Here is a 27,043-nt window from a genome sequence, read left to right on the forward strand (position 1 = left end):
TATTCACCCCAAAAGAAAAGCAAATAAATAGAAAGTGAAAGCTCAGTCTCTTTATTTTATTTATCTCATTACTTGTATATTAGGAAACTGGGAATTTATTCTGTTAACTAATATCATGGAAGGAACTATTGATTACCAAATATGTCATTATTTTTATTCTAAAATGTATCATGCCATTTGACTGTCATTTTATCCCTTTAATTGGATTATAATTTAATTAGCTGGTTATCCTTTCTCTAAGAAGGTGCTTTTCATACTGTAGTTCAGTATCACCTGGTGAACCTTGTAGAAATTCAGGTTCTCAGGCCCCAACCCAGGTTACTGACCCAGGAACTCTGGGGAGGAGGCCCAAGGATGCATGTTTTTACAAGCCCTTCCTGGGATTCTGGCCTGTGCTGTGATGAGAAATCCTGTTCTGACACAATGTTTTCAAAAGGAGAGATGTAGCTGAATGTCTCCCTGTTGAGGAAGGAGCTCTGTCACACTACACGCCTCTCCCATATACTTTCCCTGCTCCCTTTTACAGAATCAGTGCAGATTTTAGAAACCTCGGCTAAGACACAAATTGAATTTAGCAATAAAATGATCAAAGACAAGTTCAAATTACTGTGGAAAGCCTTCAGGCGTACACTATTTTGTCTCTAAAAACTACAATTCATTTATTTTGTTTTTGATGGATATTTTTCATTGTGGATAGTATTACAGATGTCTCCCATTTACCCCCCTTAACTCCCCGTCCTCCAAGCCCCTATTCCCCCCAGGTCTTCACTACATGTCCATGGACTATGACATATAAGTTCTTGGGTTTATATATCATTTTGATCTTACTAAGTAACTTTATGTGTATGTTTTTCTCATGGACAGAACAATCAAAGTACAGGTGTATGACTGGGATCGAGATGGGAGGTAAGACATTGTCTCTTCTGTTATTCTTGCTCTTGGCACTTAATATGCTTTAATAAATAAGTATACTGAAATGACCATGTTTTTGCATTTTAATTTTGTCCTCTTTTTCCAAATATTGCTGAAGTGTTTACATGAGATTTTAAGAATGAGTGTATTGTCTTTAATGTGGAGATTAAAATAGAGGTCTTCCTCATTTCCAGTAACATAGTACATTTGGATCTGATGATTTCTCATGGTATCCGACTTACAGATGTTGTTTTATTTCTGTATCTCACAATCTCTCCGAAGATTCCTATAATCTTTATATCCCGTATCATTCTTGGGCACACCCCTGAGTCTTCACCCCTCCCCCTCCAAAACAGACATACCCCTCACAACAAACAACAAAATAAAATGCAAGGATTATGTCTGATGATTGCCGGTAAAAATAGTTGTTCCGAGTTCCGCAATTATGGTCTCCCTCTGCACATCACAGCAGACGTTAAAGACTAAAAAAGAGGGAATGTACTACCTGTTTTCTTTCTCCTTAAGTATTGTCCCACTGTTTCTATTGTTTTAAATAGGGTTGATTTTGAGGTGTTTTTAGATGATGTCAAAGCCAAGGTACCCAGTAATGCTCAATCTCGCCTTGGCCTGGAAAACAGCCTCTCCAGGTGGTTCCAGGAAGTGAACATAGGGAGGCCAAGGAGAATGACAAGTTGGAAAACAAAGGGCATTTAATTTTATGTGGCTGCATGCCCTAAATTCCAGCCCAGAGGTGACTGGTAAATGGAGCTAAAGCATGAGGTTAAAGCTCAAGATCTAAGGCTTTTCTCTCTGCATTGTATGCAAGCCAGCACCCGGGCTCTAAGGGTCTGGATACCTGAATACTCCTATTAATATAGGAACAGGTTGGATCAAAAAGATTGGCCTGTCCTGAGAGGGCACCTCCCCTCACCCTTCTGCTGCTTGGGTAGGAAAATGCCTAATTGGAGCACCTCATGCAAGCATGCATGTGCCATTTACACATACACTCACACATAGGGTCCATTATGTGTCCTGGAATTTAGCCCAATTATCATTTTCTCCTTTCTAAGGAGTGATAAGGGAGGATGGAGAGAAAGGTAGAGATATACTCCCCACGGCAGCCATTACCAAACAGTTATATAAGACTCAGTGATTTCAGTCTTCAAATTATAACCCAAACATGATTGTGCTAAAGTGGCCTAACGTTTTTTGACTTAACGTTTATACCTAGAGATGATCAATGCTGTACCACTGATCTTTGCATTCCTGTCAGATTACTCATTTAATTATTTGTTTATTTAGAGTTTCTTTACACAAATTCTGCATGCATTCTGAAGAAATCTCACAAGATAACCTAATGTGTTTCCATAGGGACTGATGCCTGACTGCTTCACTAAACTTTATTCACTGAGAAAATGAGTTTTGCTTCTCAGAATAAATAGGAAAGAAACAATGCCAATCTGCGTAAAGTAGGCATTCTGCCTTCTATCATATATCCAATGATATACATATAGGGTGTGTCATATAAAGTTTTATAATAGATCATATACATTTTAATTGAGAATGGGCAAAAGTTGTGGCCTTTTTCTAGTATTTTTAGGAAATTGGGGGAAATTTTAATTTAATAACTTATAAACTAGGGGTATACATTCAGATTACATGCGTATCCATGACAATTCAATCCAAATTTGCAAATTGTAGATATTTTATTGTATTGCTTTGAAGGGTGAATTTTTATTACTCTCCTGTTGTCTTTAGTCTGTGTCTGAGCCACAAAATTTTTAAATAGCTTTGAAAGTTAGAATTACCTTGAAATTCAGTTATCTTTTCTTTTGATGTTGGAGTTTTGAGCATTTCTATACAGGATATGACATATTGACTGTTTCTAATGTGCCAGATTTCTTTGAGCATTTTTTATTTTATTTCCCACTTAGTTTTCACAACAAGGGATAAATACTATAAAGACTGGGGTAAAAGTAGGATTACAATAATTAATAAATAATAATACAGGTATAAACTCTTCTTTCACTTACTCACAACTGTCAAGCTACTTTTGCCCCACCCACCCCATATCAATACCATTTTATAGATGAAGAAACCAACGCAAAGAAGTAAAATGCCTAAATCACACAACTAGTAAATGGTGGAGCCAAGACCCAAGCTCTCCAGTATGCTTCCAGTGGTGCACTCATAATACACTATATATTTCTATAACATTATAATTAAAAATTTTGACACTTAAATAAAAGCCTTCAACCTGGACATTGGTCTTACCCTATGATTCTTTGGTAATTGATAATGTGGTGATTAGAGGAATTCAAAAGCTATTTAAGAAAGCTTTTAACATTAAGTATGTTATCTGACATTTTATATTATCTGGAAAAATGGATGAAACATTCCCAGGAAGCAAGTCTTGTGTAACAGGCAGTTAGGTAGAGAGAAGTGAGTATTACATATTTTGAGAGAATCTTAATAGACATCGAATGGGCCAGTAAAATGTATAATACACCTGATTTAGATTATGAGAATGACAGCTAAAATGAGATCAAGAGCAAGTGAAAGAGAGATAGGGAAAACATAGAGATAGAGAAAGAGGTCATTTATGAAATGTACTGAAAAGAAGTGAAGGATTTGGATCTTTATATTGGGAAAAATTTTTCAACAAAAACGATGATTTACTTTTTGAGACATGGATTTAGAAACAAGTTAAATATTTTGATTTATTTTGTAAGCTCATGTTGTCATTGAATCATCAACTCTTTGGGGAAAGATTGGCATTGGTGGATATGGTGTTGATTAATTTTTAAATTTCACTTCTACATACCACCCATAAGAGCACATTCAAAAGAAATCTGGGGAATTGAAGACTTATCCTATATAATAAGAGCCTAATATGAAAATTGACCGAATGGCGGAATGACCAGTTGCTATGATGCACACTGACCACCAGGGGGCAGATACTCAATGCAGGAGCTGCACCCAGCCCACAGGCCCCAGGCCATCCAAGGCGGGTGCCAGTGGGGTCACCCCTCTCTCCCACAGAGGGAGGCGACCAGTAGTGGGGGCGGGGCCAGCAAACGGGCCGTGCCAGACCAGCCAAGGCGAGTACCAGCGCCCCCCCCCCCCCCCCCCCCCCGATCGCCCATCAGTTGCCCCACAGATCAGCCCTGATTTCCAGCCAGGCCTAAGAACCCTACCTGTGCATGAATTTCATGCACTGGGCCTCTAGTTGATAATAAAGGGAATGAAATTAGGAGGGAGAGGTTGTTAGGGATACTTTAAACATTTCTTGGAAATGAATTATGATTAGTAGAATATTTAGAGGAAGGTTTTGTGATTTTACAAGTGGTCTAATAGCTTCTTAATGTTGGGGTAAAATTATCTTTCTTTGATCCAAAATATAGCTTTACATTTTGTATGAAAAATTTCAGTGTAAAAAAAAATTTTTCAGTGTATAATTCTATATAATTCATGTACGCTAAAGCAGCACTTTTCAAAGTTAGCAAAATTATTAGAATGTGGGTGAAATATAGAAGGCAAAATTAAAATCCTGATTAAATAATTCTTGAAAACCCTTTCAACTAAATAATATGTATGAAATTATAAAAGCATATTAATCTCCAATAAAAATGAAGTATAAAACTTGTAAAATCCCTATATTAATTTTATAATGCAGTAAAAATAGACACTGTATAGACTGTTATACAAGTTGATATTCTAGCTTGTGGTTCTGTGTGATATAATAACATAAGGTTATTACACCTTTTCCATGAATTTTTGTCTATCTGACATAATTTCCCAAGTTCTTCCCTTAAGTCCGAGTGAATATATGATACCCATTATATTTCATAAGAAATGTAATTATCGGCAGGGATTGTTTCCTATTCTTTATGTTTTTTCCCCATCATCTTCAATATTTGTCAAAAATCCTGTGCACATATCACTCTTTTTAGAAAAGATTATTTGTTGAGTGGATTTTTTTTTTAACAGTATAAACCAGCATTTTCCAATAGAAATATAAGGTGAGTCACATAAGTAATTTTAAATTTTCTAGTGGCAACATTAAAAAGTAAAAACACACCAGTGAAATTAATGTAATGATATATTTTATTCCTATATGTTTAAAATATTACTTTAATATAGGGTCAGTATAAAAATTATTGATATATTTTACATTTTAAAAATATTTTACTTTATTGATTTGAGAGAGAGAGGAAGAGAGAAGGATAGAGAGATAGAAACATTGATCGGCCACCTCCTGCAGGTCCCTCACCAGGAACCTAGCCAGCAACCCGGGAATGTGCCCTGAACTGGAATCGAACCAACCTCTTGGTTCAGGGGTTGACACTCAATCACTGAGCCACACCAGCAGGGCAAGAATTTCTTACATCTTTTTATACTAAATTTTGAAATCTGTTATGTATTTTATGCTTACAGCACATCCCAATTCAGACTAACTACATTTCAAGTAACCAACCTATATCAACATATGGTTGGTGGCTACCATGTTGGACAACATCATGTAAACTTTAATGAAGTATACAGTCTACATCCTAAATAATTTCATATCAGATGAAATGTTTTCCCAGCATGTAACAGAAGTTTAGAATTATTTCCTTATAAAATGTGGAAAAACTGTTCAGATATCTATATGATTTTGTGTATAAATTTAACCATAAGAAACCAAGAAATAATGTGATCTTTCATCTAGAGAGAATATTTTGTTCAAAGATTCAAGTGGAAAATGCTTGACAGTGTTACTTGCTTACAATTACATTTTCTTTTACTAGCTAGGTACTTCAGATAGTTGAGATGATGATATTCACAGACTTTCAGAAGTGGTGTAATCTTGAGTCACAATTCTGATGGTGTGTTTGACTCAATTCATCAACTTGAAATTATTTCTGAAGCAAACGTCTCGTGTATCTCTGAGGCCTACAAAAATGTGGTACTGCTGTTGAGCAAATAACCAGTTGACATGAAATTAGGTACCTTGCCTTGAGTTCCTCTAGAATAGAAGAAATGTAGTCATTTGTCCTTTTCTATTTCAACAATTAACAGTGGCTTAGCGTGCAGAGGCATTACTTGGCCTTGATAGGAATAATCAGTTTAAATGTACTTAATATTCCACAAGTTAAAGCACTTTGCTTAAATCACCCCCACAGTCCCCACCATTTCTTCAAGGAATGTGCAAAATGAATGTTTAAATCTCATTTTAACAATTGAAAACCTGAAGTGCTAAGAAACTGACTAGTCTTGGTTACAAAGCAATCAGTGGAGGTATCCTTGGAAAGCTTCACTTGATTGAAGTGGCTTCGGCTGACTTTGTGTAGCTTAAATTAAAATTCAGGGAGCATTAGTGGAACAGCTCTGCATTAAATCCATGTGGCTTTAATGTGGGACTGATTGTAAATGGGCCCCCAAGTGGATCACTGTCTCCCATAAAATGATGATTTGAAGAAAGGGCTCAACCAGTGAACTGCTTCTGATGTCTATTATCACCGTATTTCATCAAATCTAGTCATTTTAAATAGTGATACTTACTATCAGTGCAAACTTCATTTATCTGTGAAATGTGTATGGATGCTGTCAGCTTTGAGTTACCTTTGAAGATAATATTTGATAAATGCATTTGATGTTTTGTTCCTGTGATTATGCATCTTCCTGGTATGAAATAAGTGTTACTTGTAAGGTGTCTAAGACATGGTAACTCATTTAGGAGGAGCATGTGTAAACTTTTCATATTTTTTTATTTATTTTAAATGTCTTCACTTATTCTAATTAACCCTTTTCTAATAATAGCCCTCTATTTGCTTGCAGTTAATTCTGTGTTCTAAAAGCATATTCAATAGACAAAATTCGGCCACTTTCCTTGTTCCACTACCTAACACTTCTTTGAGACTTAAACAATGTTGATAAATGGAATTTCATAATATACATGTTGCTTACTGACATACTATTTTTTCTTCCTATTAAATTTTTTTTAAAATATATTTTTTATTGATTTTTTACAGAGAGGAAGGGAGAGAAATAGCCAGAAACATTAATGAGAGAGAAACATCGATCAGCTGCCTCCTGCACATCTCCTACTGGCGATGTGCCCGCAACCCAGGTACATGCCCTTGACCGGAATTGAACCTGGGACTCTTGAGTCCGCAGGCCTACGCTCTATCCACTGAGCCAAACCGGTTTCGGCCTATTAAGTTTTTAAGTAATTTGTTTGTTTGTTTGTTTTTGTTAATCCTCACCCGAGGATATTTTTCCATTGATTTTTAGGGAGAGTAGAAGAGAGAGGGAAAGACAGAGAGAAACATTGACATGAGAGAAACATATCCATTGGTTGCCTCCTGCACAAGCCCTGACCAGGGCCTGGGCCAGGGGGGAGCCTGCAACCTAGGTATGTGCCGTTGACTGGAATAGAACCTGGGACCCTTTGGTCCACAGGCCGATGCTCTATCCACTGAGGAAAACCAGCTAGGGCTTAAGTAATTTTTTTTTATCACTTTTGGAAAAATATTGTTATTGAGCATTTATTATGTACTAAACTGTTTTCCAGGTGATGCAACTTAATGAAAAACTCCAATCTTCATATAACAATATTTTTAATTTTTCTTAATATGTTTTGTTATATTCTTCCACTCACCTGGAGTGATTTTGGATTCTATCAGATCTATATTTCAAGGGGGAAAAAAAGCTTGTTCTAATTTTCAATAAAAAGAAAATTATATACACATTGGCCCTTTACTAAAAGATATTTGCAGGATAGGTTTGGGGATATTTTAGGGTTGGCCATGTGCTTTTCTATCACCATAAACTTGCTTAGGTAACCTCGACCCTTTGAAAACCATTCTGTGTTCATTTTTGCCCGTTGGTTTTCTGTTCAGGCCCAATTTAATGCTGTCAGTTGTCAGAAAGCTTTCCTTAAGCATCTAAATTCATTGAATTCCATTCTCCTGTGTGTTGTGCTTACCATTTAGGAATGGTTATTAGCATATCTAACACATTATGACAGGTTGAAATGATTTGTTTCTGCTTTATCTCTCATATGAAATTGTAAGCTGCTGAGGTTAAGGACCGTGTTTTGTTTTGTTATTTCTCACAGAGCAGATTGCAGTGCCTTTAATGCAGTAACTTCTTGCTGTGTTATTTCAATACTATAGGAGAGAGTATTTGAAATAACTATCATCTCTCTAATGAACACTCAATCCTCTATCAGTGCTTTTAAATCTCCTCCTTTCCACCCTTTACTTGAAACTATGAAATTATCTTGAATAATATGAGAGCTTTTATTTCTCTAGTGAAATTTCAGGCAGTGAGGAATTAATTCAGCTGTCATTTTTGTCTCTTTTTTTTCACCATTTGCAGACATCTTAGATTTTATATTAAGATCATATATCTGTCATACAGATTACATTTTCTGCTTTATTCCATATTTAAATACTGATGACTTTCACCAACTCAACAGTAGAACTATCTAATTCAAGTCAACAAATAGAATAAATTTTGATTTTCGATCACCTTACTATTTATTTGACTCCATTAGAATGTCATCAGTCAAATTGGAATATAAATTAATTTCTAATTTTGCTATAACATTAGAGTCCTCAGTGATTGAAAGGACCTTTACAGTTAGCTTTTTATTTTATAAGAAGGAGGCTGAGTCTAATTATTTCCAATTTTGAATTAATCATCAGTTTCAGCACTAAATCTGCCTTTCCTCGTATAGATTTTATTTCATTGTGAGAATGTCAGGGTTGATGTTCAAAATTTTTATCAACCATCAAATAGATGATGGGTTGGGTACTTGAAGCCCTTTCCTTTGCCAAGGTACCTTTTAATTGCTAGGTTGTGGGGTGGCCTGGAGAGTACAGGAAAATGTCCTTGGAAGCTGGAGTAGTAGGAGGGCACATAGAGATTCTCAACAGAGGCTAAACATCAATGTGAGAATAGACAGACGTTTCTAAATTCTTAAAAAAATATTTTTATTGATTTTGGAGATGAAGGTAGAGGGAGAGAGAGAAACATCAATGATGAGAGAGAATCATTGATTGTCTGCCTCTTGCATGCCCCATACTGCAGATTGAGCCTACAACCTCTGCATGTGTTCTGAATGGGAATTGAATGGTGACCTCCTGGTTCATAGGTCAACACTCAACCATTGAGCCACACTGGCCAGGCTGTTTCTAAATTTTTACATTGGCATTTACTCTACTGATTCACACAACTTGAATCCTAATCTCTAGGCCTTACCATAATCCTAAACTTGCAGACTTGAAAAAATTTAATCATATTGATCCCTCCATTGCTTTCATCCACCATATCCTGTCAACTGCCACCTCTTCCATCCATAAGAAATAGACAATGAAATGATGCTGATTTTCTTAAAGTTAATTTTAAATTATGTACAGTTTCCACTAGGTTAAAAGATGGACTAAATATGGGCATTTATAAAAAGATAATAAATACTTATTACACAGTTAAAATGAGTTTTTGCAATAGTGTCATAATTTTTATAACAATATAATGGGAATAATAAGATAATCATAAGAAGAAGATGATAGTAAGATACTGGAAGAATAGTAAAGAGAGCAACAAAGCAATAGAAAATAGTTTTACAATGCAGCTTAGGAAAGGGAATAGAAATCAAAACTAAAGAAAGTTTGAATCATAGAAATGGAAGAAAGAATTTATAAAGTCATAGAATTTATCTATACTAATAAAAGGGTAATATGCAAATGGTTGGGATGCCCTCACGTGTAATGATCGATCAGCAGGCTGTGTGTGCAGAAGGCGCGGGTGGGCGGGGACTTGCAGCGTTGGGGACTTGCATCAAGCTGTCACAATCCATCACCAGGAGGCTGGGGCCTGGCAGAGGCCTCCGCGTTCCTGCACCGGGCATCCAGAAGCCTCCTCACAGCCTGGCCTGGAGTTGGGGCCCAGCAGAGGCCTCCATGCGCCTGCGTCGGGGGTCCGGAGGCCTCCATGCAGCCCAGCCTGGAGGTGAGGTCCGGTGGAGGCCTCCATGCAGCCATGCGTAGGGGTCCGTTGGCTCTGTGAGGCATGGAGACTGGACCCCCAGCTCCGGCCTACCTCTTTGGGGCAATCTATCAAGGACCCTGGATGGGTGGGCAGGGCCTACTTCTTTGGGGCTATGGATCGCGGGGCTCCCACACTGTGACAGAGCACAGGCCAGGCTGGGGGACTTCCTCCTCCTCCCCCGCCCCTGAGTGCCCGAATTTTGTGCACTGGGACACTAATTTAGTTATAAAAATAGAAGGAAATATATGGTGAAGGACTAAAGAATAGAACAAAATATTCTAGTGAATTCTGAAATGGGGGCAAAAGAGTGGAGCTGAGGTTTTATAAATTTGTGTGAGAAAAGATGGGGGTTATAAGTCCACCTTTCCAAAATAAATAATTTTGTATCTCTAGTGCCACCATTGCTGAATTAGGGTTAACTCTTTGGCATAAAAAATAACAAGATACCTGGAAATCTTAGTTTTTTTTTTTTTTTTTTTTTTTTTTTTTTTTTTTTTTTTTTTTTTTTATTTTCCTCTTAAAGTATTACAAAGGGTATTACATAAGTATCCTTTCCCCCCCCCCCCCCCGCCCTTGACAAACCACTACCCTCCCTTACCCCCCAGTGTCTTATGTCCATTAGTTATGCTTATATGCATGCATACAAGTCCTTCGGTTGATCTCTTACTCCCCTCCCTCCTGCCCCCCAACTCTCTCTGGCCTTCCCACTGCAGTTTGACAATCAGTTTGAGGCAGCTCTGCCTCTGTATCTATTATTGTTCAAAAGTTTGTAATGGTCTTTATTATCCATGAATGAGTGAGATCATGTGGTATTTTTCCTTCATTGACTGGCTTGTTTCACTTAGCATAATGCTCTCCAGTTCCATCCATGATGTTGCAAATGGTAGGAGTTCCTTCTTTTTAACAGCAGCATAGTATTCCATCGTGTAGATGTACCACAACTTTCTAATCCATTCATCTACTGATGGGCACTTAGGCTGTTTCCAGATCTTAGCTATGGTGAATTGTGCTGCTATGAACATCTGGGTGCATATATCCTTTCTGATAGGTGTTTCTGGTTTCTTGGGATATATTCCTAGTAGTGGGATCACAGGGTCAAATGGGAGTTCCATTTCCAATTTTTTGAGGAACCTCCATACTGCCTTCCATAGTGGCTGCACCAGTCTGCATTCCCACCAGCAGTGCACAAGTGTTCCTTTTTCTCCACATCCTCTCCAGCACTTGTCGTTTGTTGATTTGTTGATGATGGCCATTCTGACAGGTGTGAGATGGTACCTCATTGTTGTTTTGATTTGCATCTCTCGGATGATTAGTGACTTTGAGCATGTTTTCATATGTCTCTTGGCTTTCTGAATGTCCTCTTTTGAAAGGTGTCTATTTAGATCCTTTGCCCATTTTTTGATTGGATTGTTTATCTTCTTTTTGTTAAGTTGTATGAGTTCCCTATAAATTTTGGAGATTAAGCCCTTATCAGATATGACGTTGGCAAATATGTTTTCCCACGAGGTGGGTTTTCTTGTTGTTTTGTTGATGGTTTCTTTTGCTGTGCAGAAGCTTTTTATTTTGATGTAGTCCCATTTGTTCAGTTTCTCTTTAGTTTCAACTGCCCTAGGAGCTGTATCAGTGAAGAAATTGTTTTGGCATATGTCTGAGATTTTGTTGCCTTTGTATTCTTCTAGAATTTTTATGGTTTCCTGTCGTACATTTAAGTCCTTTATCCATTTTGAGTTTATTCTTGTGTATGGTGTAAGTTGGTGGTCTAGTTTCATTTTCTTGCATATGTCTGTCCAATTTTCCCAACACCATTTATTGAAGAGACTATCTTGGCTCCATTGTATGTTCATGCCTCCTTTGTCAAAAATTAATTGAGCATATTGGTTCGGGCTAATTTCTGGACTCTCTATTCTATTCCACTGATCTATATGTCTGTTCTTGTGCCAGTACCAGGCAGTTTTGAGAACAGTGGCTTTGTAATACAGCTTGATATCTGGCATTGAGATCCCACCTACTTTGTTCTTTCTCAGGATCGTTGCAGCTATTCGGGGTCTTTTTTTATTCCAGATGAATTTTTGGAGAGTTCGTTCTAGATCTTTGAAGAAGGCCATTGGTATTTTAATGGGAAGTGCGTTGAATGTATAGATTGCTTTGGGTAGTATGGACATTTTAATGATGTTGATTCTACCAATCCAAGAACATGGTATGTTCTTCCATCTGTTTATGTCTTCCTCTATCTCTTTTTTCAACGTCCTGTAGTTTTCTGAGTAGAGGTCTTTAACCTCTTTAGTTAAGTTTATTCCTAGGTATCTTAATTTTTTTGGTGCGATGGTAAATGGGATTGTTTTTCTGATCTCCCTTTCTGAAAGTTCACTGTTGGTGTATAGAAATGCCTCAGATTTCTTGGGGTTAATTTTGTATCCTGCTACATTGCCAAATTCATGTATTAAGTCTAGTAGCTTTTTGATGGAGTCTCTAGGGTTTTGTATGTATAATATCATGTCATCTGCAAATAAGGACAGTTTTACTTCCTCTTTTCCAATTTGGATGCCTTTTATTCCTTCTTCTTGCCTAATTGCAATGGCTAATACTTCCAGTACTATGTTGAACAGGAGTGGTGAGAGTGGGCATCCCTGTCTTGTTCCTGTTCTTAGGGGAAATGGTGTTAGTTTTTGTCCATTGAGTATGATGTTGGCTGTGGGCCTGTCATATATGGCTTTTATTATGTTGAGGTATGATCCTTCTATTCCCACCTTTCTGAGAGTTTTTATCAAAAATGGGTGTTGGATTTTGTCGAATGCTTTTTCTGCATCAATTGATATGACCATGTGGTTTTTTTCTTTCAATTTGTTTATGTGATGTATCACATTTATTGATTTACGGATGTTGTACCATCCTTGCATCTCTGGGATGAATCCTACTTGGTCATGGTGTATGATCCTTCTGATGTACTGCTGGATCCGATTTGCTAAGATTTTGTTGAGGATTTTGGCATCTATGTTCATGAGGGATATTGGCCTGTAATTCTCTTTCATTGTGATGTCTTTACCTGGTTTTGGTATTAGGGTGATGCTGGCTTCATAGAATGAGCTTGGAAGCGTTCCTTCCTCTTGAATTTTTTGTAGTAGTCTGAGGAGGGTAGGTTTTAGTTCTTCCTTGAATGTTTGGTAGAACTCCCCTGTGAAGCCGTCTGGCCCTGGGCTTTTGTTTGCTGGAAGCTTTCTGATGACTGCTTCAATTTCTTCCATAGTTATTGGCCTATTGAGGTTTTTAGATTCTTCCTGATTGAGTTTTGGAATGTTGTATTTTTCTAGGAATTTGTCCATTTCCTCCAGGTTGTCCAGTTTGTTGGAGTAGAGTTGCTCGTAGTATTGTTTAACAATCATTTGTATTTCTGTGGGGTCTGTTGTTATTTCGCCTCTATCATTTCTGATTTGGTTTATTTGGGACCTCTCTCTTTGCTTCTTGGTGAGCCTGGCTAGGGGTTTGTCAATCTTGTTTATCCTTTCAAAGAACCAGCTCTTGGTTTCATTGATTTTCTGTATTGTTTTTTTGGTCTCTATTTCATTGATTTCTGCTCTAATCTTTATTATCTCCTTCCTTCTGCTCACTCTGGGGTTTTCTTGTTGCTCTCTTTCTAATTCTTTGAGCTGTAGAGTTAGATGATTTACTACCATTTTTTCTTGTTTTTTGAGATAGGCCTGTAGAGCTATAAACTTCCCTCTCAGGACTGCTTTCATTGTGTCCCAGAGGTTTTGGATTGTTGTGTTTTCATTGTCATTAGTGTCCAGGATGTTTTTAATTTCTTCTTTGATGTCATCGGTAACCCAATCAATATTTAATAACATGCTATTCAGCTTCCAAGTGTTTGAGTATTTTGGGTTGTTTTTATTGTAGTTTATTTCTAACATTATGCCATCGTGGTCTGTGAAGAAGCTTTTTATGATTTCAATCTTCTTGAATTTGTGGAGACTTTGCTTGTGACCCAATATGTGGTCTATTTTTGAATATGTCCCATGAGCACCTGAGAGGAATGTATATTCCGCAGCTGTGGGGTGAAGTGTTCTGAAGATGTCAATTAAGTCCATCTGATCTAGTGAGTCATTTAGGATTGCTGTTTCTTTGCTGAGTTTTTGTCTAGCGGATTTATCCAGTGATGTCAGTGGTGTATTAAAGTCCCCTACTATGATTGTATTGTTGTCGATCTCTCCCCTGATATCTTCCAGAAGTTTTCTTATGTATGTGGGTGCTCCTGCATTGGGTGCATATATGTTTACCAGGGTTATATCTTCTTGTTGTATTGATCCCTTTAGTATTATGAAGTGGCCTTCCTTATCTCTGGTTATGGCCTTCACTTTGAGATGTACTTTGTCAGATATAAGTATTGCTACCCCAGCTTTCTTTTCCTTTCCATTTGCGTGAAAGATATTTTTCCATCCCTTCACTTTCAGTCTGTGTGAGTCCCTTCTAATGAGGTGGGTCTCTTGTAGACAGCAGATGTATGGGTCATGTTTTTTTATCCATTCAGCCACTCGATGTCTTTTGGTTGGAGCATTTAGTCCATTTACATTTAAAGTTATTATTGAAAGGTATTTGTTTGTAGCCATTTCTTTTTGTGTGTGTGTGTGTGGCTGTTTTCTTTCTGAGCTTGATATTTCTTCTTTTTACACCAGTCCCTTTAGCATTTCTTGCATGGCTGGCTTGGTGGTGATAAACTCCCTTAGCCCTTTTTTGTCTGTGAAGCTTCTTATTTCCCCTTCAATTTTGAATGATAGCCTTGCTGGATAGAGTATTCTTGGATTCAGTCCTTTGCTTTGCATCACTTTGTAGATTTCCGTCCATTCTTTTCTGGCCTGATGTGTTTCTGTTGAGAAATCATTTGATAATCTAATGGGAGATCCCTTGTATGTTACTTTCCGTCTCTCTCTTGCAGCCTGTAAGATTCTCTCTTTATCCTGAACATTTGCCATGGTAATTATGATGTGTCTTGGTGTGGGTCTTTTCGGGTTCACCTTGTTTGGGACTCTCTGGGCTTGTGTGACTTTTTTCTTCCCCACCTCAGGGAAGTTTTCTGATATTATTTCTTCGAATAGGTTTTCTAATCCATGTTCGTCTTTCTGTTGTTCTGGCACCCCTATTATTCGTATGTTGTTTCGTTTCATGTTGTCCCAAAGCTCCCTTAGGCTCTCCTCCTGTCTTTTAATTTTTTTCTCCATTTGCCGTACAGTTTGAGTGTGTTTTGCTTCCTTGTCTTCTAATTCACTAATTCGGTCCTCCGCTTCTCCCAGTCTACTGTTGATACTTTCAATGGAGTTTTTTATTGAAGCTATGTCACTCTTCATTTCTTCTTGGGACTTACTTAAGTTGTTGATTTTTTCATCTGTTTCTTCTAGCTTCTTGCATAAGTAGTTGAGTTTTTCATCTGTTTCTTCTTGCTTCTTGAACATGTGGTGCATGTACTCTAGGAACCTTATTCTGAATTCTTTTTCCGTCATGTTGCATATCTCTGTCTCACTTAGCTGCTTTTCTGGCGAGTCCTCCTTTTCTTTCCTTTGGGGGTTTCTTTGCCTACCCATGTTTGATCTCGCTGACATATGTAGATGTTGAGGTGTTCAGTGGCTGCTCCCTGGGTGGCAGGGGCTCCTTGGGTTGTGGTTGCTGCTCAGACGGTTGCGGTAGCAGCTGCTTTCCAGTTGGCAGCAGCTCCTCTGGTGGGTGTTGTTCACAGCTGTGTTGGCTCTTCTGGCTGGTGGGGGGAGGCTTCACGTACAGTTGCTGTTCCACAGACAGAGGGTGTGGTGATCAGGAGGCTGCGGTGATCAGGAGGCTGCGGTGATCAGGGGGCTGCTGTTGCTTGGATCTGCTGCGTTGATTTAAAGGCACAAAATACAACAGAGCAAGGCACAACGTACCAGGCACTGAACACAAGTATATTCACAATATTAATAACTCCAAATAAAGGTGACCACCCGAATTAAGAGAATTAGGGGATAAGGGAGAAAGAAGAGAAGAAGATAAAAGAGAGAACAGAAAAGAAAAATAAGAAAAAAACAAACAAAAAAGGAGTGCAAAAATAGAATTGGGAAAAAAGAGGGGGGAAAAAAAGAGAGCGAAAAAAGAGAATGAAGTAGAAGTGGGGAAGAGACTCCCCGTATGAGGCGCAAACTCCAATAGAACTGCCACTAATCTCAACAAATTCCAGCAACAGATCCCTGGAGATGAATGCAAACTACAAACCACCAATAATATCCAGAGGGGTAAGGGAAAACAGAAGCACAAAAATAACTGGGGTGGGGTGGGGGAGGGAAGGGAAAAACCAGCAGAAAAAAAAAAGAAAAAGAAAAAGAAAAAGAAAAACAACCTCACAACCAGTCCTAAAAAAGAAGAAAAAACACAAAACAAAACAAACAAACAAATTAAAAAAAAAAAAAAAAAAAAAAAGCCCAATATATTCAACAATCAAGAAAACAATAGAAAGATAAGAGAGAAAAAAAATGGTTAGAAAGTGAAGAAGGATAAAGAATAGGTGTATAAGGATTTAGAGCAGTAGATTGGAAATAGGATATATAAGTAGGGTGGAATTAGACAGGGGGTAAAAAGAGGGAATTGGGAAAGTCTGGAGCAGGAATAGGGTAAGAGAAACAGGACACCAAAAGGGGAAAAGTAAGGAAGAGGGTTTTAGCAAAGAGGTGGAATTGAGATAGGGAAAATTAATGCTAAAGGAACGATGAAAATAGAATGGAGAACACTAATCCCAAAAGAAAATAAAGAGAAAATAAAATGGCACTTTAAAAAATGGTAAAATGGTAGGAGTAATAATACTGGTTAAAAATAAAAATGTGGTAATTGAAAGGGTAAAATCAGGTGATGGAAAAAGAAGAAAAAGAGAAAAAAAAAATTGGTTTCTTAGTAAAAAGGTGAAAAAATTAAAAAGAAAAAGAAAAAGAAAAAATTTGCAGTAGTGATGGTCTTTCGGTTCTTCTACTCTTCAGCCTGGTTCGCCTTAGTCCTGCCAGGTATTTAGGAGAGTGTTGAGTTTGCCTGCATTACACTGTTCCTCCGTGTTGTAAATCACAGTCCTGATTTTACAGCAGGCCGTATTTGTGATCCAGTCTGCCTTAATTTGTATTCCCCTAAGAGTCAGTTTGTGGCTCAGCCTCTGGGTGGCAGTGTTTTTGGGTTGGCCTCTGAGGCTATACAGCTTCTCTATCCTTTTTTAATCCTTACCCTGCTCTGTGTTGTTGGTGGGACTGAAAATCCCTCTATAGGCCAGACCCTGGTAACTCCCAGGGACTAATCAGCTTGTTTTAGTCCTTTATCTCATACAGGGTGGAATCTGGGTGTGGCTGTGCTCCTTGCCTGGGGGGCTGGGGGGAGGAGTTCCACCCTCTGGAGGAATGGCTGCCCCAGTCCTGGGCCCAGGGGTGTCTCAGCACTCAATTCGCTGCCACCTCCTCCGGCTCCCCCTCTTTCCTCAGCCTCTCCCCAGATTCCCCTCGTCTGCACCTTCACCCTCTCTTCAGCACAGGTGAGTGTCTGTATCCGAACTGTCCTATGAGCAGGGTTCAGTGAAAACAAAGAAACAGACAAACGCCGGCCGGCCGCGGAAACGCTCCTCTCTTACCGGTCTGGGAAACGCTCCTCTTACCAGCACTGCAAGGTCTGGGAAACGCTCCTCTCTTATGGGCACTGCATGGTCTGATCAGTTCCTCAGGATGCCCCCTTTAGTCTCAGTTCTCCGCAATCACAAAATCCAAATCTCAAATCTCCTGGCGCCAGCAAACCCGCGGAACTCCTTACCCTGGTCAGGGTCTGTGTCTGTCCCAAGAGACGCGGCTGTCTGCCATGCGGTCTCCCTCCGACCCTCTGGGCTCAGGTCTGGCAAACTTTCCTGCCCAGATCCCTGGTTTTTAACCTTTCCAGGGGAGGTCTGCCCTTCCAGGCTGCAAGCCGTCTCACCAGCTGAGTAAATTTGCCAATTCGGGGTGGGTGTTATTAGTTTCAGCTGCTTACTCCGTTTGCTCCGGGACAAGACCTGGGACGCGTCTGCCTATATCGCCGCCATCTTGCTTCCTCCTGGGAGACTCGGAAATCTTAGTTTTTTATTTAGTCTGTAGACATAATTTAGTATTAAAACCTATAACTCTTGGAACCCAACATTCTACAGTAACTCAAGTGGAGGCCTGCTAGGGAGGTAGCCGATTTGTTTGAGGGCAACCAAGATTCTACTTTTAATGAGAATAGACAGCATATATATGGTCTTGTTTTCTTCTCAGTTGAGCTACTCTATGTCTTTTGATTGAAACATTTAAGTCATTTACATTTAAATCGATTATTGAGAGATCCATATTTAGAGCCATTTTATTCTTTGTAACTATGTTTCTATTTTATTTTGTTATTTGTTTTCTACTTCTTAAAGAAGTCCCTATAAAATTTCATGTAATACTTGTTTGGTGGTAATGAACCCATTTAGCTTTTTCTTGCCTGGGAAGCTCTTTATTTTTCCTTCAAATCTAAATGATAGCCTAGCTGGGTAAAATAATCTTGATTGTAGGTCCTTGCTTTTAAATACTTTCAATGTTTCATGCCAATCCCTTCTGGCCTGAAATGTTTCTTTTGAGAAATCAGCTGACTGTTTTATGGGGCTCCCTTGTAGGTAACTGTCTTTCTCTTGTTGCTTTTAAGATTCTTTTTGTCTTTAAGCTTTGCCATTTTTATTATGATGCGTCTTGGTGTCCACCTCTTTGGGTTCAACTTGTTTGGGATTCTTTGCATTTCCTGGAATTGTGTGTCTTTTTCTTTCACCAGCTTAGGGAAGATTTTAGTCACTATTTCTTCAGGTAAATTCTTAATCCTTTGTCCTTTCTCTGTCTCTCTTTTTCTGGTACCCTATGATGTGGATGTGTTATGCTTGATGTTGTTCCAAAGGTCTCTTAAACTCTCCTCATTTAAATTTTTTTTTTCCTTTTTGCTGCTATGATTGTGTCTTTTTACTGCCATGTTTTCCAAATCTCTGATTCATTCATCTGCTTCATGTAACCTACTGTTGATTCCTTCTGGTGTATCCTTCATTTTAGATTTTCTATTCTTAATTTCTTACAGATTCTTCTTTATGGTTTCTGTGTCCATTTTTAATGCTTACTATCTCTTTAAGTTCTCACTAAGTTTATCCATTCTTCTAAGTTCCTTGAGCATTCTTATGACCATTGTTTTGAACTCTGTATCTGATAGATGGCTAGCTTTCATTTCATTTAGTTCCTTTTCTGGAGATTTCTTCTGTTCTTTCATTTGTGGCATGTTTCTTTGTCTTCCCATTTTGGCTGCCTCTCTATGTTTGTTTCTGTGTATTAGGTGGAGTAGGTGTCTTATGGGGCTTAATGGTGCAGTCTCTCTGAGTACCTGCACTAGGTGCTCCAGGAATGTCTGTTGTATGGGTTGTGTGAGTTCTCCTGTTATAGTTGAATTTTGATTACTGTTAGCCTATTCGTGGGTGGGGTTAACTCTCAGGCTGGCTATGAGGATTGACTCAGACCACAGTATATGAGGTAGTGTGTGTGCGGGAGCTGAATTTATGAAGCGGAATTCGCCCAGCAGGGTCTGGTGCCTGCTGAGATCTCCCTTTGAGTGCACTGCTTGTGGAGCTAATTGGGTCATGCTCTGATGTGGTCTGAAGTCATCCACTGGGTTTGTTGTTCCTGGCCTCTTGAGGGGGATTCCAGTGCAGGTGGATGTCAGGCACTGCCTGTGATCAGCCCTGGGTTACCTGTTTCAGGCTATAAAGTGATTCACAGTTTGTGGTTGCCTCTGCTGGGTCTGGGTGCACATGGGAGTGGCTAAGCTGCATGCCAGGTCTAGCTTTTACCAGCCCCGAGCCCAGAGACAGGCCAGCAAGAGGCCCAAGACAGCCCGAGATCTACCTCTGCCTGCCAACTGCCTGTTAGCCCAGTCACAGAAAGAGGCTCTTGCTGTACTCGATTAGGGGAGGTTGCTTCTTAGTAAGTCACCAGGTAAGCACCAGTGGTGTTCACCAGGTTGATACAGATTTAAACTTGGCAGCAATTCTGGGTTTGCGGTCACTCATCAAAAGTGTCAGGGTACACCAACACCAGCCCCCACCTACCAGGGCCTTATATACCTTGGTGGTAGAGCGGGGTCTCAGGGAATTTTCAGGGTGAAGACAAAAGAGTTCATCAGGCTAACAAAGACCAAGATTTAGCCCAGGGAAGGAGGGCTCTGCGTAGGAGTGGTGGTTCCAGTGTGCAAGGGAAAAATGGTCCTTGATTTAGAACTACACAACTCAGACTTTGCCATCTCCTGAGTCTGCCCAGACCTCTTCAAAAGCCTTCCATGAAAGTCTGCCCCATGAGTCCAGGCTGGTGGCAGCCAGCTGACTCCTCCACAGGGCTAGAGCTTCTCAGGGCAGGGCCACAGGGAGTCTGGAGGGTGGCGCTAGTGCATTCCCTTAGCTCAGTGGTTCTCAACCTTCTGGCCCTTTAAATACAGTTCCTCATGTGACCCAACCATAAAATTATTTTCGTTGCTACTTCTTAACTGTAATGTTGCTACTGTTATGAATCGTAATGTAAATATCTGATATGCAGGGTGGTCTTAGGCGATCCCTGTGAAAGGGTCGTTCGACCGCCAAAGGCGTCGTGACCCACAGGTTGAGAACCGCTGCTAGCTGATGCCATATGCAGAGTAGTGCTTGAGCAGGAAAGATGGCTTCTGCGGACAGTGTGGGTGAGGGACTCAGCACAGGGATCTTGGCAGCTGTACCTTTTGCCTTTTCCTCAAAGTCACACATCCTCTGAGCCACCCTCCCTCTGCTGTAGTGCAGGGTGAGTGGCTGCCGATGAGATTTTGTGTGCTGCCCCTTTAAGAGGGTGCTAGGTTTGTATCAGACACCTATCTCTCCCTGAAGGTCAGAATCCCTGCTGATGATCACAGTCAGATGTTATGTGGGCTCCTCTTTTTGGCTCTGGTACACTGGGCTGGGGGTCCAGCATGAGGTGGAGACCCCATGCTCCTCAGGGTGAACTTTGAGGCTGAGAACCCTTTGGGTCCTCAGCCACCGCACGTGCGTGGGAGGCCAGCCCTTTTGCATCTCTGCCTTGCCTTCCAGTCTCAATGTAAATTTTTCTCCAAATCCTTGGCTATAAGACTTCTGTTTAGTTAATCTTCAGTTGGTTATCCAGGTTGATTGTTCTATAATTTAGTGGTAATTCCAGTTTGGCCCTGAGAGGAGGGGAGTGTAACTTCCACTTACTCGGCCATGATATGGGATACGCCAGATTCTTTTGTGTTGTCTGATGATAGTAACATTACTTAAAAATACCACCACTGCCACCAACACAAATCTATGTGTGTTTTGGGGATTGTTAAAAAGAACTCAATGAGTTGCCTCTAAATCAGCCGTGGGCAAACTACGGCCCGCGGGCCGGATCCGGCCCGTTTGAAATGAATAAAACTGAAAAAAAAAAAGACCGTACCCTTTTATGTAATGATGTTTACTTTGAATTTATATTAGTTCACACAAACACTCCATCCATGCTTTTGTTCCGGCCCTCCGGTCCAGTTTAAGAACCCATTGTGGCCCTCGAGTCAAAAAGTTTGCCCACCCCTGCTCTAAATGATTGGGGAGAGCCTTTTGTGAGTAGCAGACATTATTAACACTCTTCGGCCTTCTTTAGAAAATGATGACACATATGTATATGTATGTGTATGTATATGCATAGATAGGTATATGCATGTATGTGTATATGTATATGAATTCTTCAGCAGCTGGGCTGCCTTTGGAGGTGAATTGGCAACTGTAGCCAAAGAGAGCCCAGTGTCAACAAAACATTCAATCAACCCTCTAGGAAATGACATCAAGACGATTTGTTCACCAAAGTTTGCAGTTTCTTGCAACTTTATAAATAATTCACTTGGGTAACATTTTACCCAGAACTGCACAATCGCCTCAAAAGTCTGAAAATCTAAATTTAAAAAAGTCTTAATAGGAAAAAGTCATTATATCTTCATATTATCCTCCAGTCTGTGACAGTGCTTCAGTCTTTCCTTGTCTTTCAGGGCCTCCACACTTTTGTAGAGTATCGGCCAGGTATTTTGGCTAATGCCTTTCAATTTTTGTTTGCCTTATTTTTCTTATGATTAGATTTGATTATGCATTATTGTGTTGTCCTCATCAGTGTTTTCATATCCAGGGGTAGTTGATGACAATATATGGTTTGAAAATGTCACCCAATGCTATTTGATTGTTTAGACCAGTGAAGAGACAAAAGAGGAAATGTATCTTTGAAGAGACAAGAGTTGGGTCACAAGGGTTGGAAGTAGGAAATAATGAACTCTTCTCCCTGTGTCTTACTTATCCTGCACACTTCCAAGCTACCACAAGGTAGAGCAGGACAGATTCCTCTGTGAAATCATTCATGGCGCCTGAGCTCCCTTCCTAACTCTGAAATTCACTCTGAAGGGTCTAAGCTTTTGTCTGAACCTGATTTTCTGCTTCAGTAGCCTGGGGATAGTGATAGTGGAAAGAAGAGCACTAAATGAGTAAAAAGCATTCCAAATAATTTGATTCCTCTCTGACCTTATTCATGTGCTCAAAACAAGCATTAAAAGACAGGGTTGGTTGAAAACCAACATACAACTTGCATTATGATTAAAGTGGAAAGTTTATATTGAAGGTACTCATTATGTTTGGAATAACAGGATATTACTGTAGAATCACTCCTCATAAGAGCCTTTGAATTTTACACATGATGAGAAATAATAATCAGATCAATCAATTAAAGGCACAGCATTAATCTCTTCCTTAATCATTGACTTTGATGGATATTTTAATTTTATTCAGGAGGCAAATAAGGCTTGTGCTTGCGTGTAAATAAAAATGAAAGGATTGTGAGTATAAAGACTTTTGCTTGTGCTCCCTGTTGAATACAGTGATTTTCTGGTTACCTGATCTGAAATGAATTGTAAGTCAGTGGCATAAGAGAGCACAGTACCATAATTCAAGGTGCCATGTTTTGCCTACAAAGCATAAATATTTAAACATTTGCATTACTATTTCTGAACGAGTGGATTAAGTAGCTGTGACATATTAACTCATGTTCTTTTGGATATGATTGAAATATTACATTCAATCCATACACCCCTGTGGGGGAAAAACACACAAATCCCTGTGTTCTATGAAACGTTAAGAAGAAAATCTCATTTCAGTGTCTTGCTTCTTTAACTGGTGCCAGCTTTGTGATATGATATGGCAGCCATGTTGCAGGTGAGAATTTAAGATTTCCATTTTGTTCATGGGAGGAGCAGTACACAAGTGCACCCCAGTCTCCCTGCTTCCTCTAAAAGTTGTTTATAAATTGAGACTTAGAAAATCAGAAGCAGAGCTGGAAACCTAAAGTGCTGCTTTTTTGGGTGTTTTATTTTTAATGGGAAGGTTGTTTATGCAATGTATTTTATGTTTTGTAAGCTTGTCATTATAAGTATTAAAGGGTATTAAGCAAGATTTGTGGCTTACACTTTCAAGACCAGGACTTCCTTATATCTAGGACCATGTACTGACATTCTATTTTACGGAGGTCATATTAGTCTTATCTATGAAAAATATATAGGTCTTAGCAGGTAGTGTTTTTTAATGGAAAATGATAAGTATTTCGCCATAATAAAATGTTTTTATTATTATTATTATTATTATTGGATAAATAACACAACCATAGATAATTGTATACCCTACTCCCTGTCCCGGATAATGCATTTGCCAAATTCCCAACTACTATGTTGCTGTTGTCAGATATTTTCATTCTACATGTATTTCAAATCTCACCAGACATTATAATAATTTTATAGTCAATATTGACACATTATTGTTACCAAAAGTCCATAATTTATTCAGATTTCCTTAATTTTTACCTAGTGTCCTTTTACTGTTCTATGATTCCATCCAAGATACCAATTTACATTTAGTTGTCTTATGGGCCTAAAGGCACCTCTTGGCTGATGTGTGTGTTTTTTTTATGGTTAGGCTACGGATGTGGACTTTTGAGAGGAAAACCAGAGGTAAAGCGCCATTTTTATCATGTCATGTCACACTATCAGCATGAGTTACCACTTTTGATGTTGACCTTGAGCATTTGACTGAGGTAGTGGCTGCCAGGTTTCTCCACGATAAGCTACTCTTTGATCCCCTTTCTACACTATACTCGTTGGAAAGAAGTCTCTATGCACAGCCTACACTAAAGGAGAGCGAGTTACAGTCCTCTTTAAGGGCAGAACATCTACATAAATTATTTGGCATTCTTCTGCATTGGAGTTTTGTCTCTTCTTCCCATTTATTTTGTTATCCAATCATTTATTTATGTTGTGGACATTTATTTTATCCTTTGAGTTATAATGCAAATAACTCCCTTTAATTTAAATACATCTTTCTCAGCCTGACTACTGGCAGTGTGAACTGGGAATAAAAGAAATCTCCCAAGGAATATGTTCCTTTAAAAAAAGTTTATCTAATTTACAGTCTCTGGGAGATGTGTAACTTTTGAAAATTAATATTAGTTCCAATATGTTCACAAGCCACAACGCTGTCCACACAGCATTAAGAGCAAGGTGCAGGATGGGGAGCCATTTCCACCTGGGATCAGGCGGAGCAGAACAGCAGAGGACCCACCACACACTGGCTCTTTCTGCAAATCTGCTCCCATCAATCTACCGACGGGCAAAAATAGTGCACATTTAAGTTTAACATAGGCAGTGCTTCAGGGCAGGGGAAGGGTGCTCCTCCTAGGGATTCAAGACTCATCAAAAGGCTTGAAATTGACATTTTACTATAGAATTCTTTGCCTTTACTTATATCACTTCCACCAACATGGTGCTTAAAACTGTGTTTGCGTGTGTTAGGAGGTGGTAGGTGTTCAGAAATGCAAAAGTTAGCTTTCTTCAAGAAGTGTAAAGTTTGCCAGGGAGATATAAAACTTACTCTCAAACCAGTATAACACAAGTTAGAATTCTCAATAGATGAAGCCTAGAATGTGTGGTTAACAGCGTGCTCCTTGGATTCAGACAGAATTGGAGTTTGGGTTGTGATTCCACCGCTTAGGAGTTGAGTTGTTTTAGAGAAGTTACTTCACTTCCCGAAGACCTAGTTTCCTCATCTGTAACATCAGGGTAACAACCTCTATGTATTATTTATTACATGTAATTGTGCTCATGATATATTTATGTAAATGAATTAACACAGTTAATCGCTCAATAAATGTTAGCCTTATAATCCTATCTAATAATAGACAAACATGGTAATTAACCATACCTCCGCTATGCTTCCCATTGGCTAATCAGGGTGATATGCAAATTAACTGCCAACAAAGATGGCGGCTGGCAGCCAGGCAGCTGAAGCGAACATGAGGCTTTCTTGCTCCAGTGATGGAGGAAGCCAAGGTTCCCCACCTTCAGCAGCCCGGCTCTGAGCTCCAGTCTAAGCAACAATGTTGCAATTATAGAAGCTAAACAAACCCCAGATACCTGCTTTCAGCCAGCCGGCCTTGGAGCTGGAGCCGCAACAAGGTTTCAATTACAGAAGGTAAATAAATTCCAGAATAAAACAAAAAAAAGAAAAAAAGGAGAGACTGGGAGCTTCAGTTGCAGGCTTGGCCCGCCTGAAAACAGCCCTCAGCCCCTCATCCAGGCTGGCCAGACACCCCAGTGGGGACCCCCACCCTGAAGGGGGTGTGGGCAGCCTGAAAACACCCATCAGCCCCTCATCCAGGCTGGCCAGGCACCCAAGCGGGACCCCCACCCTGATCCGGGACACCCTTCAGGGCAAACCAGCCGGCCCCCACCCATGCGCCAGGCCTCTATCCTACATAGTAAAAGGGTAATATGCAAACTGACCATAACAGCGGAAAGACTGGTCACTATGACACACACTGACCACCAGGAGACAGACGCTCAATGAAGGAGCTGCCCTTTGGTGGTCAGTGCGCTCCCACAGCGGGGAGCTCTGCTTAGCCACAAGCCAGGCCAATGGCTGCCAGTACAGCGGTGGTGGTGGGAGCCTCTCCTGCCTCCTCAGCAGCGCTAAGGATGTCTGACTGCAGCTTAGGTCTGCTCCCCACTGGTAAGTGGACATCCCCTGAGGGCTGCCAGGCTGCCAGAGGGATGTCTGATTGCCAGCTTAGGCCCAATCCCCTGGGGAGCAGGCCTAAGCCAGCAAGTGGTCATCCCCCGAGGGGTCCCAGACTGCGAGAGGGCACAGGCCGGGCTGAGGGACCTCCCCCCCCCCCCCCCCCCCAGTGCACAAATTTTTGTGCACTGGGCCTCTAGTCCTATATAATAAAAGAGAAACATGCAAATTAGCCATCCCTCCACTACACTTAAGCCACACCCACCATCCACACCCTCCAGCCAATGAGGAGTTGGGGTGGGGCAGGTACTTCCCCCATGTTGCCATGGCTGGCGATGCTTGGGAAGTTCCAGCCCCATGGCCGCTTGTGCACACACAGGTGCAGGGAGATGGGGTCGGGGCAGGAGCTTGCGCGCACACGGGCGCTGGGTAGCTGGGGTTGGGGTGGGGCACGCAGCTGCCCCTGGGGAGCCAGGGTCAGGGCGGGAGCTTGTGTGTGCATGGGCACTGGGGAGCTGGGGATGGGACAGGGTGCACAGACTCCAGGGAGCAGCGGTCGGGGTGGGAGCTGCCCCCATGTCGCCATGGCAACGCGGGGGAAGCTTCCACCCCATTGGAGTGTGTGGGCAGGCGCTGGCGGAGGTTCTCGCTCTGCAGCCGCTTGCACGTGCTGGCGCCAAAAGGCCTGTGTCCCCGGGATAGGCGTCCTCAGGAGCCAGGCAACCCCGAGCCTGTAGGCCCGTGCCTAGGCCCGGAGAGGCCAGGGTCCCAGAATGTGACAGAGGGTGCATGTCGGGCTGAGGGTACTCCTTCCTTCCTACCCCCGTGCATGAATCTCCGTGCACCGTGCCCCTAGTTATTATACATATTTAAATAGTTTCAGTTATCTTTCTGTTCTAATAGAGACTACATTTTATATTGAAATATCATTAGTAAAATTGTGAAATGGAGAAAGTTCAGGATGTCTGGGAA

The 27,043-nt window shown here is 40.4% G+C and overlaps 1 protein-coding gene across 3 annotated transcripts in view; it reads left to right on the plus strand.

Annotated features, from left to right (window-relative positions):
• The window catches only part of CPNE8 (copine 8), a 199,647-nt gene that overhangs the window by 99,163 nt on the left and 73,441 nt on the right, over nucleotides 1-27,043 (plus strand). For all 3 annotated transcript variants that reach the window (XM_070410448.1, XM_070410447.1, XM_070410449.1), the window contains one exon: nucleotides 865-906. In XM_070410448.1, the coding sequence (XP_070266549.1) occupies nucleotides 865-906 (42 nt within the window). The remainder of the gene's footprint in view (nucleotides 1-864; nucleotides 907-27,043) is intronic.

This window comes from Myotis yumanensis, unplaced genomic scaffold (assembly GCF_028538775.1).
Source record: "Myotis yumanensis isolate MYYU_CA2020_CCGP unplaced genomic scaffold, mMyoYum1.0.hap1 SCAF_3, whole genome shotgun sequence".
Lineage (NCBI taxonomy): Eukaryota > Metazoa > Chordata > Mammalia > Chiroptera > Vespertilionidae > Myotis > Myotis yumanensis.